This window comes from Poecilia formosa, unplaced genomic scaffold, assembly GCF_000485575.1.
Source record: "Poecilia formosa unplaced genomic scaffold, Poecilia_formosa-5.1.2 Scaffold17, whole genome shotgun sequence".
Taxonomy (NCBI): domain Eukaryota; kingdom Metazoa; phylum Chordata; class Actinopteri; order Cyprinodontiformes; family Poeciliidae; genus Poecilia; species Poecilia formosa.
In genome coordinates this window covers 520611-535563 of record NW_006799956.1, presented here as the reverse complement: position 1 = coordinate 535563, position 14953 = coordinate 520611, and the positions used below count along the sequence as shown (strand labels likewise).

Genomic DNA, 14953 nt, shown 5'->3' with positions numbered 1-14953 from the left:
TTCCTAATTCATTTCAAGCCCCGAATGAATAACACTCCTCAGGTAAAGAGAAGTCGTCTGTCCTCTGCTATTGATTCATTCACAAACAGCCTATAATGATCTCAGTGTCTAAAAACAGACAATCCTTCATTGATTACAAGTAAGCTACTCCCTCGGGCTCCTTCAGCTTTAAGCCCAGCCTTTGAGGAAAACCACGAAAATCTAATTCATCTTGTTAAACAGCTCTTACCATCAAACGGAGGCAATTTCATGTCGGTGAAGGTAAAGCAGTTCTCAAATCAAGCTGTGGGATTTCACTGCGGTCTTCCATATACCTGAGCATGTCTGCTCGATGACAGCAGTCACTCCAAGTTTACATTTGACAAGCGGTGTGGAGAAACTGACATGGACCACTGACTCTGAGTTAGCGATGTGCCGGTGACACTAATGGACCGGCGCTTGGTGCCCTCTTTGACATTTCACTGTCTGAAGCCAATCCGTCCTGAACTGGGTCTCTGGTGCATGAACCTCAACCCGGAGGACGACCAAATGAACGAGTTAAATTGGAAAAACAATCATAAAAATTGTCAGTGTGCTGTGGTGGCGTAGGGGTTAAGCACAACCCACATATGGAGGCCTTAGTCCTCGACGCGGCTGTCGCAGGTTCGATTCCCGACCTTGGCTACCTTTGGTGCATGTCTTCCCCCTTCTCTCATTACCCACCTTCCTGTCAAATAAAGGGCACTAGAACCAAAAAAAATTGTGAAAATCTACATGTTTTTATGAATCATAGAACGTATATTTGTAGATACATTGATGCAGTTCTTCACAATGACAGTCATGTTGGAGGAGTAAAATGTCCCTTTTCCTGCACTTTCACACAGGTTTCCATTTTTAGGTAAAAATTTAAAATTCAAGGTTTCAATGTCCAAATTAACATTTATTTGTCTCTACATAAACTAACTTCATTAAGTGACTCAGATCAAAACTTCAGTGTTTTTGTGTTGTGTTTTTGTAACTAGACAAAACCCTGCAGGTGCAGCAAAAGTCTCAAATCACTAGCGAGAAGTTTTAGCACACGTTAAGGAAGCGTCTTTCCTATAAGTTTAAGTTAAACTGCACACTTTCACCTTCATTTTACCTGTTGAGCATTATTGGGTATAAAATGAGATAAAATTATGGTAAAGTTATTTGAACTGTTATTTTATTTAAGCTGATATTTTGTTGATATGAGAGTAAATTTGTATCTGCAGCTTCATTGATGGATGTGTAAGTGTACATACAGACACACACACACACACACACACATATATATATAAATATGTTAATGAGAGAATAAGAATTTGTATGTAAACTTATGGATGTGACTGGATGAGCCACTGCTTCTTCCTACTTTATTTTTGAACACCTTCTGTTTTGCTTTACAGATCATTTACATCATTTTTGTTTTTTTTCTCATGTTTTTATTTAGTTGAAATCTCAAATGTTCAGAACAAAATAAATAATGAAAGAAAGTTGGTTATTCCACATGTCACAAAAGCAGTGAAATTATTTTATCAAACTCTTAAAAAAAAAAAAGCTATTTTGAATTCTGCCATCATTATTTGCTGAACCTATAAGGAAGCGGCTACTATTCAAGTTTTAAAGCTCCTAACTGCAGGCGGAAAATCTAGAAATTATACTTAAGAAAAAGGTATTTAATGAAAATGTGTCAAAACCCAGTATTACTTAATACTTCATTTGTCAGCTGTGCCTTTCAGAGCAAATAAACCGTGATTCCTACATAATCCGCCTTTCTTTCTCTGTGCTTGAAGACGAGGCTCCCTGTCTGGGAAAATCTCCCATCACGCTGGTCTCATCTGAGAGCTCAGATGCCGGAACATGCCTTCGTTAATCCGAGATTTGTCTTTCAGTTCTGCTTTTCTTCACCTCCACACTCCAGAACATCACCTGATTAGCAATTAAGCTAACTGAGAAATCAAACTAACCGTCACTCACTCCGAGGTAAAAACGGAGTTGTGGCAGCATTGAGGGGTTTTTTATGATCATCCATACTAATATGCATGAAGTTATCAGAACCCATAAGTGCAACACGCTGCTACCGTTCTCAAACAGAACCAGTCTCTTCCTGTTAGCTAAAGCATCATGTTAGAAGTCTCTCCTCAATTTCTAAGCATTGTGGGATACTCCTTTTCCTTAAACCTCTGAAATGATGCTCCAACCTGAAACCTCGTAACCTCTTTTAATTCTGTCTTCCTTTAGTGCATCAGGGTGTGATTTAATAAATCTGTCTTCGGTTTCTTTCTCACCATTCCTTGTAATTTGTAGTAGTATTAAATACAAGGCCACCACCATGTGCACGACCTGAAAGGAAACCATTTTGGCAGGTGACGAATGTTGTTGGCACACGTCTCCAAATGACCTGCCCGTTGCAAGCATTGCAAACATATGGCACCATTCTTAGAATACATCTAAAAGCCGTGAGCATGTGTTGCCCCCGCGAAATCCTAGGATTACAAAGGTGAGGTCAAAACACCTCCGGCGTCGAATGACTCCATCCCTGAGTGCAACATTATGTTTCTGCACGAGAACGAAACAAAATATAGGGCACTGCGCTCGGCAGCTCCCCCCACCCCCTCTGCCAGTCTGCCTCATGGTGTTGAGACTCTGAGGAAGCAAGGCGGCGTGCGAGAAGATCTGGACTGTGTAGGAGGTGCCGGGTTGACTGCAGCCCTGCGAGGGAGAAAACACGGTCACCGTTCCAAGATTCCAAAGATTGCATCTTCTTCTGACTGTGAACTTCTGTGAGAAGCTGTTTCACAACAATGTGTTGTGCTGGTAAAAAAAAAAAAGAAAAAGAAAAAAATGTTTATTCTCTCTGAAATTCTTATATTTATGCATGTGACCGTTATATTAGAGAGGATTTCTTTCTTTGTATCTTCTAGCAATGATAAGCTCTCTCTTTCATCGATTACTCTCAAAAAATCTTTTGCTGCCGTTACTTTGATAATACGACTGGATTTTTAAATCAATCTAGCAATCTATTTCAGTTCAGTTAAATTACATTTACGCCACAGTGTCAGCTAAAGCTCACCCTACATTGATGCTGCATTGATCTTTCGTTGTTTTTTTTTCCTTAAAGCATCGGTGAGGCTTTCCAAATGCAGCTCATTAAAACTGAAAGCTTTTTATCTGCGACAGTGTGTCAGTGGACGTAATAATAAAGCTTCAGGATGGCGAAACACTGTCGACCCCCAGATGCAATTTAAGTCTGGACATGTAACCCCAAGATTAAAAATTAAAAAAAGATTAAAATAGATTTTCTATACATGTATAAAATAATAGAGATGGGGATTGTTTTTTGTTTTGTTTTTTTGTTTTTTTTTTGTTGTTTTTGACTGCTGGGGATGTTAATACCGGCTGGAACTGAATCCTCATGTTTCGGGCTCTTTAAATGCATTCCAAGAGCTTCTTATCACTTTCCTCCCCAGAGCCCGGCCATGTGAGCCTCGGAGCAGGGAGGTGTGAGAGTTGGGTGCCCTTCCCATCAAACGGCTGTCAGGCTGGGCTTATCATGGGAGTTGCGAGGGGATGCCTGCTGACCTGTGGAGTGACACCCAGCATGGCTGCCTCCTCCCGGGCGGGGAAGTGGGCTTTTTGTCACTATGACACCCCTGATGCCCTTCACTCCCCCCTCCAACACGCGTGCGCTGAATGATTATCCGACGGGTGCCAGCAGACGCCATCCCCTCACACGACGGCCGTCTACAGTCATCTCACATCTTCTGACTCTCAGTATTCTGGAAGAGGTATAAAAACAAAAATATATGCGTAGGGAGAGGGGGGAGTCAAGGAAGCAGGCAACCAAAGTAAAAACAGTGCAGTAAATGAAAGTTTGTGCCATTCAGAGCTTTGTTACATGTATTTTATTTTTTTAAAATCACCCTTATGCCATTCCATTTCTTCAAATGTCACCTGAGATGTTGCAGCTGATACTCATGATTGGGGATTTTGGCAGGAGGGCGACTAGTCTGGACAGTTTGTCTACTGTAGATTACAGATAAGAGAAATGATGTGTACACTGTCAGGCTACATCTCATTTGGCAGTAAAAAAGAAAAAAAAAAAGAGGGGTTCAAATCGCATGAGCATTTCGATGACGTGCTGAAATCACAGCGCCATGTAGTGGCGCTGCATGCCAACTGCAACGGATACAAGGCGACTTGGTGGTCTCTTCTAAAACGGTGACGCGGTACCCCCTAAATGTGGAAGTTTTCACTAATCAACATCTGGAAACGAGTTACTTTCCAAAGTGAAGAATAGTTTAGTGTTGCCATGTAAAGCAAAAGAAGCTAAACCTCGGTCAAGACTGAGTTGTAAAGCCTGCTGCGTGGACACGCCTATTGTCCTGCCCACCTTTGTCATGACAAGAACTGAGCTACTTCACTACCCCAACCATTTGTCTGGAGGATCAGTGTATAAAATCAAAACATGATAATGATATACAATATCATTTCTCGTCGAGAAGAACTTTTTACGCCGACACCCTTAAACAGAGGGGCAGCATCTCGAATCAAAAATTATGAATAAGCTTCGAGTAAAATGTTACAGTTTGGAGTAGCTGGGCAACATCCACCTATCAGTGTGGAATAAGTTAGGGAGAAAGTAAAGATTGCTGCTAGTTTTCATCAAGATTTGGAAAATAACAGATTGATTAGTAAATTAAATTTTGTTTTAGTTATGCCTACATTGCGTCTGTCCATCAAAACGTGCTGCACTTCAACAACGATCAACTCACCTGCTTTCAGGATGGGGGAAAAAAAGTCAACAGGATGACAACAGAAGGGTGTAAGGCTGACAAAGGACCAGCTGTGATGAGCCCAGACTGACCGTTTCCAGGCTATTTTCTCAGTCACCGCTGCCTGCACCTCAGAGAGTTCAGCTCATTGTCACAATAAAAACAAGCCTGCAGCAGCTGCTACATCCTGACATCTGTTCGCTGGACACAGGCCTGAACGATCGAAGTGGCTACTAGATTTTACTAGAAGAATGGCTCAGCTGTAGCGGTTAATGAACAGCAACTAAAGTTTTCCTTTTGGTATTTTGCTTATATACCTCTGTTATTCATGAATGTGTTCAACTCAAAGATTGAACAGGAAAGTCTTTTTACGACCAACAGAAAGCGAGACGGATTTCAGTCTCGGCTGGGAATGCCATTGGTTTTTGATTACGCAGCAATAGGCTGCTTGTTGCTCTCAGTTTTCAGACTCGTGTGTGTTCAGCTGGAGTGAACGCACAGCAGTGGGTTATACAAGTTAGTGGTACGTCACCAGCACAGCTCCGGAGGATTTCAGATGCCGACAGCAGCATCCGTGTAGAGGCTTAAAGCCCAATTATCGTAAATGAGAGATATAAAGTCGGGCCTGTGTATTGAAACAAACACATGCAGAGACTTGTGCGCACACATGCAAATATTTCACTGTGAAACGGTTTTGCATACAATAACAGATTTCTAAATTGTGACTTTAGCAAAAGGAAACCTCAAGACTTATTTCTCCTTCTCAGCTGCACTTCGTTATTGGACCTTTGCTTCCATCCTACCACACAATGCTCCCTAATTGGGAAAAGGCAGGAAACTGCATACATGTGAATTTGCTAGAATTAATGAGGACTCTTCTGTCTGCTTAAACACAGATAATCAGCTAAGTGGCACCCTGGATGCAGATGTGGAGCTCCCCGTGTGTAACCCACAGCTCTTTGTTTTCTCCTCTGTTTGTAGTGAGAAGTAGAAACTGTCAGGCCTGTTCACACTCTGCAGATGATAAACACACACACACACACACAAAAGTTGAGACCATCATTTAGAAATCCAAAGTTTTGAGCAGAAACAATTGCACACACACACACACGCGCATGTCTGCACACAACACATACACACACACACGCATACTTAATTTGGCATATATGTAAACCAACACTGTGCACACGAACACATCCAATCATGTTTGCACATATTTAACCGCACTGTGCAGAAAAGAGGGGGAAAAAAGCTACTTTGAAATGCATAATTTCATGTTCCAAGTTATCAAGTCATGGATGACAATAATAATAATAATAATAATAGAAACAGGGGAGGGAAATTATGCCTCTTTTGTCCTTTTGCCTTCTCTCTCAGAAACATTCACACAAAGAACAACGGGTGGAAAGAATTTATTTATTTGATTTCTTCCGAGCCAGAGTCACGTCCAGAGTCCTCTCCCTTTGGCTTTCATTCATTAAAGTGACTTTCTTGGGGGTCCTTTAGGGGATTCATATTAAGATACTCAGGCATGTATTTCATTCTGATTTATTTTCTGATGCTCTCACAGTCTGATTGAAGTCGACAGCCTCTGATCTTGGTGAGAATTAAAGAGCAAAAACCGCTCTAAGAAGAAGAACATTACCCACCAAGGACACTCTCATGTCATCTGCATCTACCCAAAACTGAGCCAGGGTCCATTTACACCTGTCCACCTGCTCGTTAACAAAATGGCAGCTCAGGTAATTGATAACTGGGTGGATTTGTTAGAATCAGAATTTGGGCGGAGGGGACCTCGAGTGTGGCAGGATTGTTGGTGTCAAAGGCAACAGAAAACCATCTCTGAAGACATAATGCATCAGACCTGGTAGAGTGTGGATGACAGCTACAGTGAACAGCACCTGGTGCCACTGAGTAGCTCGGAACAGGAATGTGGCACAAAAACTGGACGATAATGGACTGGAAAAGCACTGCCTGGTCTGATGAGGGTTTGACACAAGCTGGTCAAACCCACAACACAACTCCTTCGATCTGGATCGGTCTGTATTTGACCCAGACCCATGTGAGTAAATCAACCCACATTGTTTTCTTTTCGTGTTTTTAGAGTGCATCAGGAACTCATTTCTTGTTTTCGCAACGTGTAGATTGCAGTCTTGTGGAAACGCCACTGAATAATAAGCAACCAGAAGCAGCTATCTGACACCTGACAGTGAGGCAGAGGCAACGCATTCCCTGATAAACAGCTTTACTTCCCTTAAGAAAATTGGGTTTTGCTTTGCCTGTGTGGCTCCATGTAGGGAACAACTTTGAGGAAAGAAGAAGGTAAAAAACAAAAAAGTAAAGTAAGCTCAGACAGGAGGGTAAAACTGATCGTCAAAACCCCCGTTTGTGCTGGGTTGGAGAGCAGTAAGAAAACAACAAGGAGGTCTGGAGGCTTGATATGAGGCTGAAAAGGGCAGCTCGGTTCTTATTGAGATAAGAAACGCACGGAAAAGAGAAAGGTCAGTACATCAGCTCCCTCTTAAATCCCTTCTGCTCCTTCGTAGTGAGATATACCAGTCAGTGATAAAAGCCATTGACTTTATGACGGCTTGTGGCACATGTGGCTTTGTCTGCATCTGTGGGGCCAAATCACGTGACCTGGACTTTAATTACCTTTTTAATCTCCTCCTCTTCGTCGTCTCTCCCTGTACAACAATGCGTTGGAAAAAAACAACAATAAAATGAGGCATTCAAATCTGATCAACCAAAATGTGACTGAGTGCATGATTCACAGAATATTTGACTAGAAAATCTCCAATTACCAAGTCAGTGTGAGGCAATAGGCATGCAACAGTGCATGGGAAATAGCATTACATGCTAAAAAGAAAAAAAAAATAAATAAAAAGCTTTGTTGCTAGGAGGTAAATAACGCTACATTGCGAGCTGCCAAAGCACAAGAAGAACATCTCAGCTTATTCAGACATAAATTTTAGCCTCTGGGAAACCTGACACAGACGGCGGCAGCGACGACCGACAACCATTTGTGCTTAAAATCAAACAATGGTGCAGAAAGAGCAGAATAAGCACAGGGATGTGGTGGGAACACGGCTGACTTAAAAGTGTAAGTATTCCATTACCAAGACATAAAAATGATTAGTGTACCTGTATCTGTCCATCTCCTTGGACCTTTTCATTGTTTTGAAATTGGAAAAGTGGTGCCGAAATTATATCTGAGGCTAATCTTTGCGGGGTGGACAGGAGATCAATCAAACGGCACCTTTTCTCCCTCTCTCTCACTAACCCCTTCCCGCTCTCCGCTGCCATCAATTTTAATGGTTGAGGGGCATCGTTCAAAAGAAAGAAATAATGGGACAAGAAGATGGATGAGAACATTTGCAACCAACTGTCTGGAGATATTGCTGAAGATGTTGTATGGAGGGGACGCGTGAGTGCAAGGTTCAACAGCCTTAACCCACCGTCGAAGCCATCAAAGGAGAATGGCATACGAGTGGGTCATAGAAACAACCGGAGATGTAGCAAGAAATGGACTGTAAATTATCAGATTTTCAAATTGATTGGCCTTGACTGATGACTGGTCAAAGAAAACTCAAAAATATATATATATATATATTTTTTTTTTTTTCCCCCCAATCAGTGAATGCTCCTCCTTTAAGAGAGAGAACTTAAGTTTGTAACAGGAAGGTGGAACGGAATAATCCAAAGCAGATCCGTTTCGTCTCTGTGAGCTTTGAAACTGAACAGGCTGGATTTGGAAATGCTGGCAGCATTTTGGAAACTTCACACAAATGAATCCGTCTCAGTAAAGCTAGCATTCCTAAAAGCTAACAGCATGCTAAATGCAATTTAGCATGTGGAAACCCCATTTTACAGTGATTGCTCCTTTATACATATAAAATAGACATACAAATAATTAAAGTTTTAGTAAAGCCAGTTTTAGGGTGCTTTCATACCAGGATAGTCCAGTGTAATGAAAAAAACAACAACTTATCTAGCTTAGTTTACTTTTCCCAATGCAGTTTTAAAAGTGGACTAAACAACTGTGACAACCACTGGTTGTTTGCGTAGCATTCCTAAGAAGCTAACCAGTAGCAAGATTTCAAAGCTCTGAGATTAACATAGATGACCATAAATAACACACATAAATTACTGCCTCTCTATGTTTCAGTACCTTACTTTGGCTCACTGGAGAGGCCAGTTGCACTCCTACTGTAAGTGAACTGCATCAGGGTTACCTGAATGTCACCATGCTGTGACGCGATAACACGAGATAAAATGTGGTTAAAAAAAAAAAAAAAAAGTCAAGCTGCTGTCATATGACTTCCATCTGCAGAATTACACTCTGTCAGAAACATCCAATCAGAGCCAGGAGGATGGTCTTGGTGTTGTCAATCATTCTCATGCACACGGTGCTCACACCCTCCCTCTTGCTCTCTGCGAGGCTACACCTGCCCACCAAACTGGAGCATGGTGTTAATGCTCAGACTAACATAACCACAGATGACAATGGATAAACCGTTTTATTGTAACTGTAAGTTGAGCAGCGCATACCCGAGGTTGATTGACAATGCCGGGACATAGATCATGACGGTTTTAACAAATATTGGAAAAAAAAACAAAAAAAAAAAACATATTGTATACAAAAGTTACACGCTGCAGCTTCTTATCCTTTCAGGCTCTGTTTTCTTCTACAAATGATCCACTTTTGATTGACGGCTCAAATGCTGCAGCCTCTGTACATGGCGAACCAAGCTTCTTGCTAAGGCTTGCCAAGCGTTTTTCCTTCGAGAGTCTGGTTGTTCTGATAGTTCTTCAACCTTTTGTTTAGTGAACACCCATTACACACATGGTCGGTGGTGCTGCAGAAGCAGCAGCAGCCTCAAGTCAGCTGTGTCCTTCTTAGAACGTCTCCGGTCCACAGGTTTCACATCTGCTGCTAGAGCACAAAACACAGTCTCCTTCCCAATCCTAGGCCACGCTCTGGGGAATTGCCTTTCACCTCAGGGAAGAAAAAAATAAAAATAAAAATAAAAAAAAAAGAACCCAGATCTGCTTTATTTCATGTCCACCTGCCCGGTCCTGCCAAACCCGTCACACGACTCAACATGGCGTCAATGTACTCCAACACTAAATTACAATTCAGTTGACTCTGAGGACTGTCACAGTTGGAGATTCTTTAACCCTGTTTTCTGGTTTTATATTAAAATATTCACCAAGAATAAGTTTTGGTTTCCAGGAGAGAGATTTGTGCATGGAGTGAGACTGTGTGTGCGCGCGTGTGTGTGCGTGTGTGTGTGTGTGTGTGCGTGTGTGTATTGGTGCCTCATTCTCATTCATATGCATCAGCAAGTTATCAGGGACCGCTGTGCCTCATTGAGCCGAGAAGCTGCTTTCCATTTATTTCTCAAATGCAGTGGAAAGTGATTCTTCTTGTGCCTAATAAACTTACCAAACTGGCCCTGCTGCTTTCACAAACTTCCACTAATAAAAAACTAAAAGATTCAGGGGGAAAAGTATAAAACGAGATAATGAAATACGGCACCGTCTGTCCTCTGAAGAGCGAGGTGGGGGAAATTCATTACCCAACAAACATAAAGTGCTGCTGCTTGCTAATGTGACACAGCGGTGGTTCAAATGTCGGGTTCAACAGTCGTGGCGGCTCCCCTGTGACCTTTAACTCTACAGGAAAACTGTAGCAAGAAAGACAATGCAGACTATTAATGCATTTGCATACAACAGAAATCTCACTCTCGCTCTGATCTATGCTAAACTGCCACTCCTCAACATCTGCCATCCTGCTAATTAGGCTCCAAAGAGCCACACTTCACTGAGTTTTAGTGGTTCACAGGAAAAAGCCCGTGGACATTGAAGTCATAGAGTCCTGTTAGAACAGAGAGGAAGCTGTCTGTGGTTTAGTTTTTTGGGTCCTGAGCGGCAGAAACTGCATGTGTTCGGTTGCCTGGAAGGGCAGCGCGATGCAACAATGCATTTTGTGTACAAGATGGTACACAAAGTACATATTTTTTTTCTCAACTACAGTAACATTTCAACAAATAACACAGTGTCTTTCCAAGATTGTTCTAAATAAATGTCCAGTCTAGGTTTGACTTTATTGTAGTTTTTATCTACTTCTTTAATGCTCACGATAATAAAACGACAAAAATAAAAAATAAAAACAAAACAAATAAAAAAAAAACTCTCAAATCTTTTTTTTTTTTTTCAATATTTGCTTTCAAAATAGTCTTTTTACATTGTTGGGTAAATCTCTCAGACCTAAATAACCTTAAAATTAAAAGTTGTTGGTGGAAAAATGCAGAATTAATTTTTCCACCAAAATGCAGCGTGTTCAGTGGAGGTAAACTTCTACTTTGATGAAGGTGTCTTTTTTTCCTTTCTTTAATTTCCATTTTTACAAACTCTTCTTGACGTTCCTTGTAGGTGGATGGATGGCACACAGAGATGGTCAAGAAGAGTTTTCTTACAGTGAGAGTTACAAGCAAAAACTCAACAGGTGTCAAGCTTAAGTGACATATAATATTCTGAGGCCACAATGATGCCGTTTGCCAACTTTATCAGATAATGACAAATGTAAATAGCAACAAGGCGGCGCAGTATAATGCAGGCGTTTAGATTGACCAGAAAACATTGTGACTACAAGATCTCGTACCACAGGATCTCTGAAACAAGTGAATGAAAAAAGTTTTTCGTCTCCCTGGCTATAGATGAGACGGAAACTTTCGGAAGATTACCTGGAGTGGAATCCAGCTGGGAACAGCTTGAGCAAAGGTTGAATGTAATGCAATCAATCAAGAGGAGCAATCAGAGGAATCAAACAGAGACAGAACGAGGAAGAGTGCGCCATCAGAAAGACGGACAAGTGTTAATCAGTCGTAGGTGGCAGTGAGAGAAGGGCTGTCACAAGGTTTCTCTTTCTTCTTGATCAGGGAAGAAAGCAGAGTCAATAAATTTTCTTTAAAAAAAAAAAAAAAGTCAGCTCCTTGAGATAGCTCTGCAAGCCAAGCTAGAAACGGTGACCACATTTTCATGCAGAACACCTGCATGAACAGAGAGAACGCAAAGACGCAGAGGGAGAGAGCTGGCTGGTAATAAATCTCAGACAGTTTTTTGGGGTCAGGCCGAGGCAGAGAGTGTCAAAACAGTTTCTACACGTGGAGGGAAGAAGTACTGCTCACACTAAGCTCAAACTAAGCTGCCATGAGACTGGTCAGTCAGAGGCAAAGGCAAACTGCCTTTAGCTCATTTGCATGCATGCATTCGCCAACTTTGCATAATGCCAGTAAAGTGTACGTGTGTGTGTGTGTACATGCGGATGAGTGTCACTGTACCTGTTGAAATGAGGGACAATACCAGAACATACACAGTGAGGGAGAAAGCCAAGCACTCTGGACAGATGATTTGAAAGAAAGAAGCATAAATTGGCAGAGCAGCGAGAACAGCTTCCAATTGTCAAAACAGACATTTCCAGACAAAACCGATGCGGTGACACACTTGCACAGCTGCGCCGCTACACCAGAAGTCTCTGCGCCGAGTCTACCTCTGTATCTTTCTCCGTTTTTTTCTTTTCTTTTTTTTTACCTATTGTTTATAACGTTTTCCTGAACTTGTTGTGTTGTTGCCAAGAATGCACTGCTTGTTTTCTCGTCTCAGAGGACATCCACTGGCATGCGCACAGATGTACAAGTGCAAGGCTGCAAGAGGAGCTGTTTATTTCACAAGATGCACCGTGTTACATCTTCCATTTTTAATCTTCATACCTTCCCCGTGCGGATGATATTTCACTTGTTCCTTCTGCCTGTCTTAATTTCCCTTAGACTCTGCATGTTTAATGGCCTGGTATTCCCATCCTTGTCTTTATCCTCCACACTCTATAACCTTCCCTGCCTTGCCTCCCACAGTGGTGATCAAAAAGTAGGTGCTGATGTTGCAGCTCGTGCCTGAACAAGCTCAGTAAAATAGTGGGTGGACAGACGAGCCAGAGAGCTCTCGTCAAGAGTCGACCGTGCCCAAGAGACCGGCCCGCTATGCAAATACCGATTCGCTCCTCTGAAGCGTGAGCAAAACACGTTGAGACCATCTCTTAACTAGTCAAGCAAAGAAAAGGACAAAAAACCTGAAAAGCATCAAAAAGTCACTATTTTTATGCAGCTTTAGATGGAAAGCAGCAGCTGCAGTCACTACCTACTCACTGCATCGTACCTGACAGGTGTTTTTTTTTTTTTTTTTTCTTTCTTCCCCCCTCAGTCATTAATGCAGGACAGAATCAACTTGACAATGCGCATGGTAGCGTCTCAAGTTGCACACGAGCTAAAAGGTACGGGCGCCGGTTAAAGCTAACGGGTTTACCTCCCCCGCGTCATCTCACCCCGTCACTTCACAAGGGTAAAGAGAGACGTTTCACGTCTAATTAATGCCCAGGATGGTTGCATAAAACGGCTAATGAGGCTGTGATCACAGCGGCGTGAAGGCAGTCACTACCAGAGGGGAGGGGGATGAGGGCTACTCCACTTGCAAGAGACCCACAGTCTCACAGTTATTAGCCTGTCATAGACAGAGGGCTTGTGGAGACACTGGAGGTGGTGGCATGAATATTTGTTTAGCTACTTGCCGCTGCTTCCGTCAGTGAAACGGCACCCTCTGCATCCTTGGTATTGGATACTGAACAAGTAAAAAAGGGAGGGAATGGATTTGTTTTCGTACGAGATCATTTTTGTCTGTCAAGATTGAAGGGTTTTGTGTTTGACCAGGTGGCCTTTATGTGACTGTGTGTTTTAGGATAAGAGGGAACACATCATAGACAATTTCCATCATGGGAAATGAAGCAGAGGTGGTAGATGAGCATAAATAGATGGACAGTGGACTGGAGAAGCAACAGCGAACAAACGGGGATAGAGCAGACTGCACTGCTTCTCCTCGACGAAGTCAGGATCCTTCGGTGTTTGTAGGACTCTGCCACAAACATTTTGAAGAAGCTTTAATCACAAAATGTACTACAACATCAAATTCTGAGTTGAATTTAATTTAACTGGTTTTCAAAGAAACCAAAAAAAGAAAGTCTGTTTGGAGTGAGAAATATCTTTGGAAAAGACATGCTATCTTACTGTATCATGAACAATCTCTAAGACAAACCCATGAACCCAAAATAGTAGCACCCAGGTACCAACACTATTCTGTAAAACAAACAAAAAAAAAAAAGTTGCTCTCTCAGCACAGCTCATCTGGCAGGATGAATGGGCTGCACACTACAGCTGCTCTCTAAGCAACTACTCATTACTCAAAACACACTCTGCTGTTGAGTAAGAACCACCTCTCCATTATTCCACATCACTTTCATTTTCTACATTAATCCCTCTTCCCAATCTTTACCTGCATTTTTTTTTTTTTATTTACCCGAAACACCAACACCAGGGCTGCAGAGCAGAAGTGCTCTCGTCTCAGCATGCACCAGGAATTACATAAACCAACATGCAGAATCAATGCCAGGGTCTGCCATGCCAGCACTCACCTGTGCAATCTCGTACAGCAGCTTGTAGTGTTCCTCTCGCTTCTGTAAAGTGCACAGATTGCAGCCCATTATAGTCGTCGTGGAAACGCCAGGCGCCCAAATCTCCCCGAGTAGCGGTGGCACGGACACAGGGGGGTCACCATCCACACCGGAGCGCCGGTTCTCATCAGTCACCCCTCAGCAAGCACATCTTCGCGGCATCCCATTCACAGGCTCGCACACTCCAGAGCCAGCGGCAGCTCAGAGCGGCAGAGAGCTCCGGCTGAGTCCAACAGGAGAGGGGCTCAGATGTGGCGAGCGTCACCGCGCGGCTTCAGCGGACGGCACAAGTAGCGGCAGCTACGTCTGCTCGTTCTCCTCGTTTTACCCTCAGACTCAGACGATCGCACACCGGAGTTGTGACTCCTGTTCACGCAGACACTCCCCCCATGTTTCTCCCCCCACCCCTCCTTCTTTTTCCCCTCTCAGTCTCGGCGCACATTACCACATTGACACAAGGTTATGAATATTGAAGGAGACCGCTGGGATATTCATGAGGAAGGTGGGCGCAGGGGAGGAGTCTGCGAGAGGAGGAGGTGCTTAGAGGAGCGCAGCTTCATTAATACCGAGGCACAGTGACACAATAAGCTCCTTTGTGTGAGAAGCACAGATACTA

At 42.7% G+C, this 14953-nt stretch overlaps 1 protein-coding gene across 1 annotated transcript in view; it reads right to left on the bottom strand.

Moving 5' to 3' along the window:
* The window catches only part of LOC103134429 (PDZ domain-containing RING finger protein 4), a 60429-nt gene extending 45684 nt beyond the window's left edge, over positions 1–14745 (bottom strand). The window contains exon 1 of the mRNA XM_007546677.2: positions 14299–14745. Coding sequence (XP_007546739.1) covers positions 14299–14367 — 69 coding nt within the window. The 5' untranslated portion in view covers positions 14368–14745. The remainder of the gene's footprint in view (positions 1–14298) is intronic.
* Between the last annotated feature and the right edge of the window lie 208 nt (positions 14746–14953).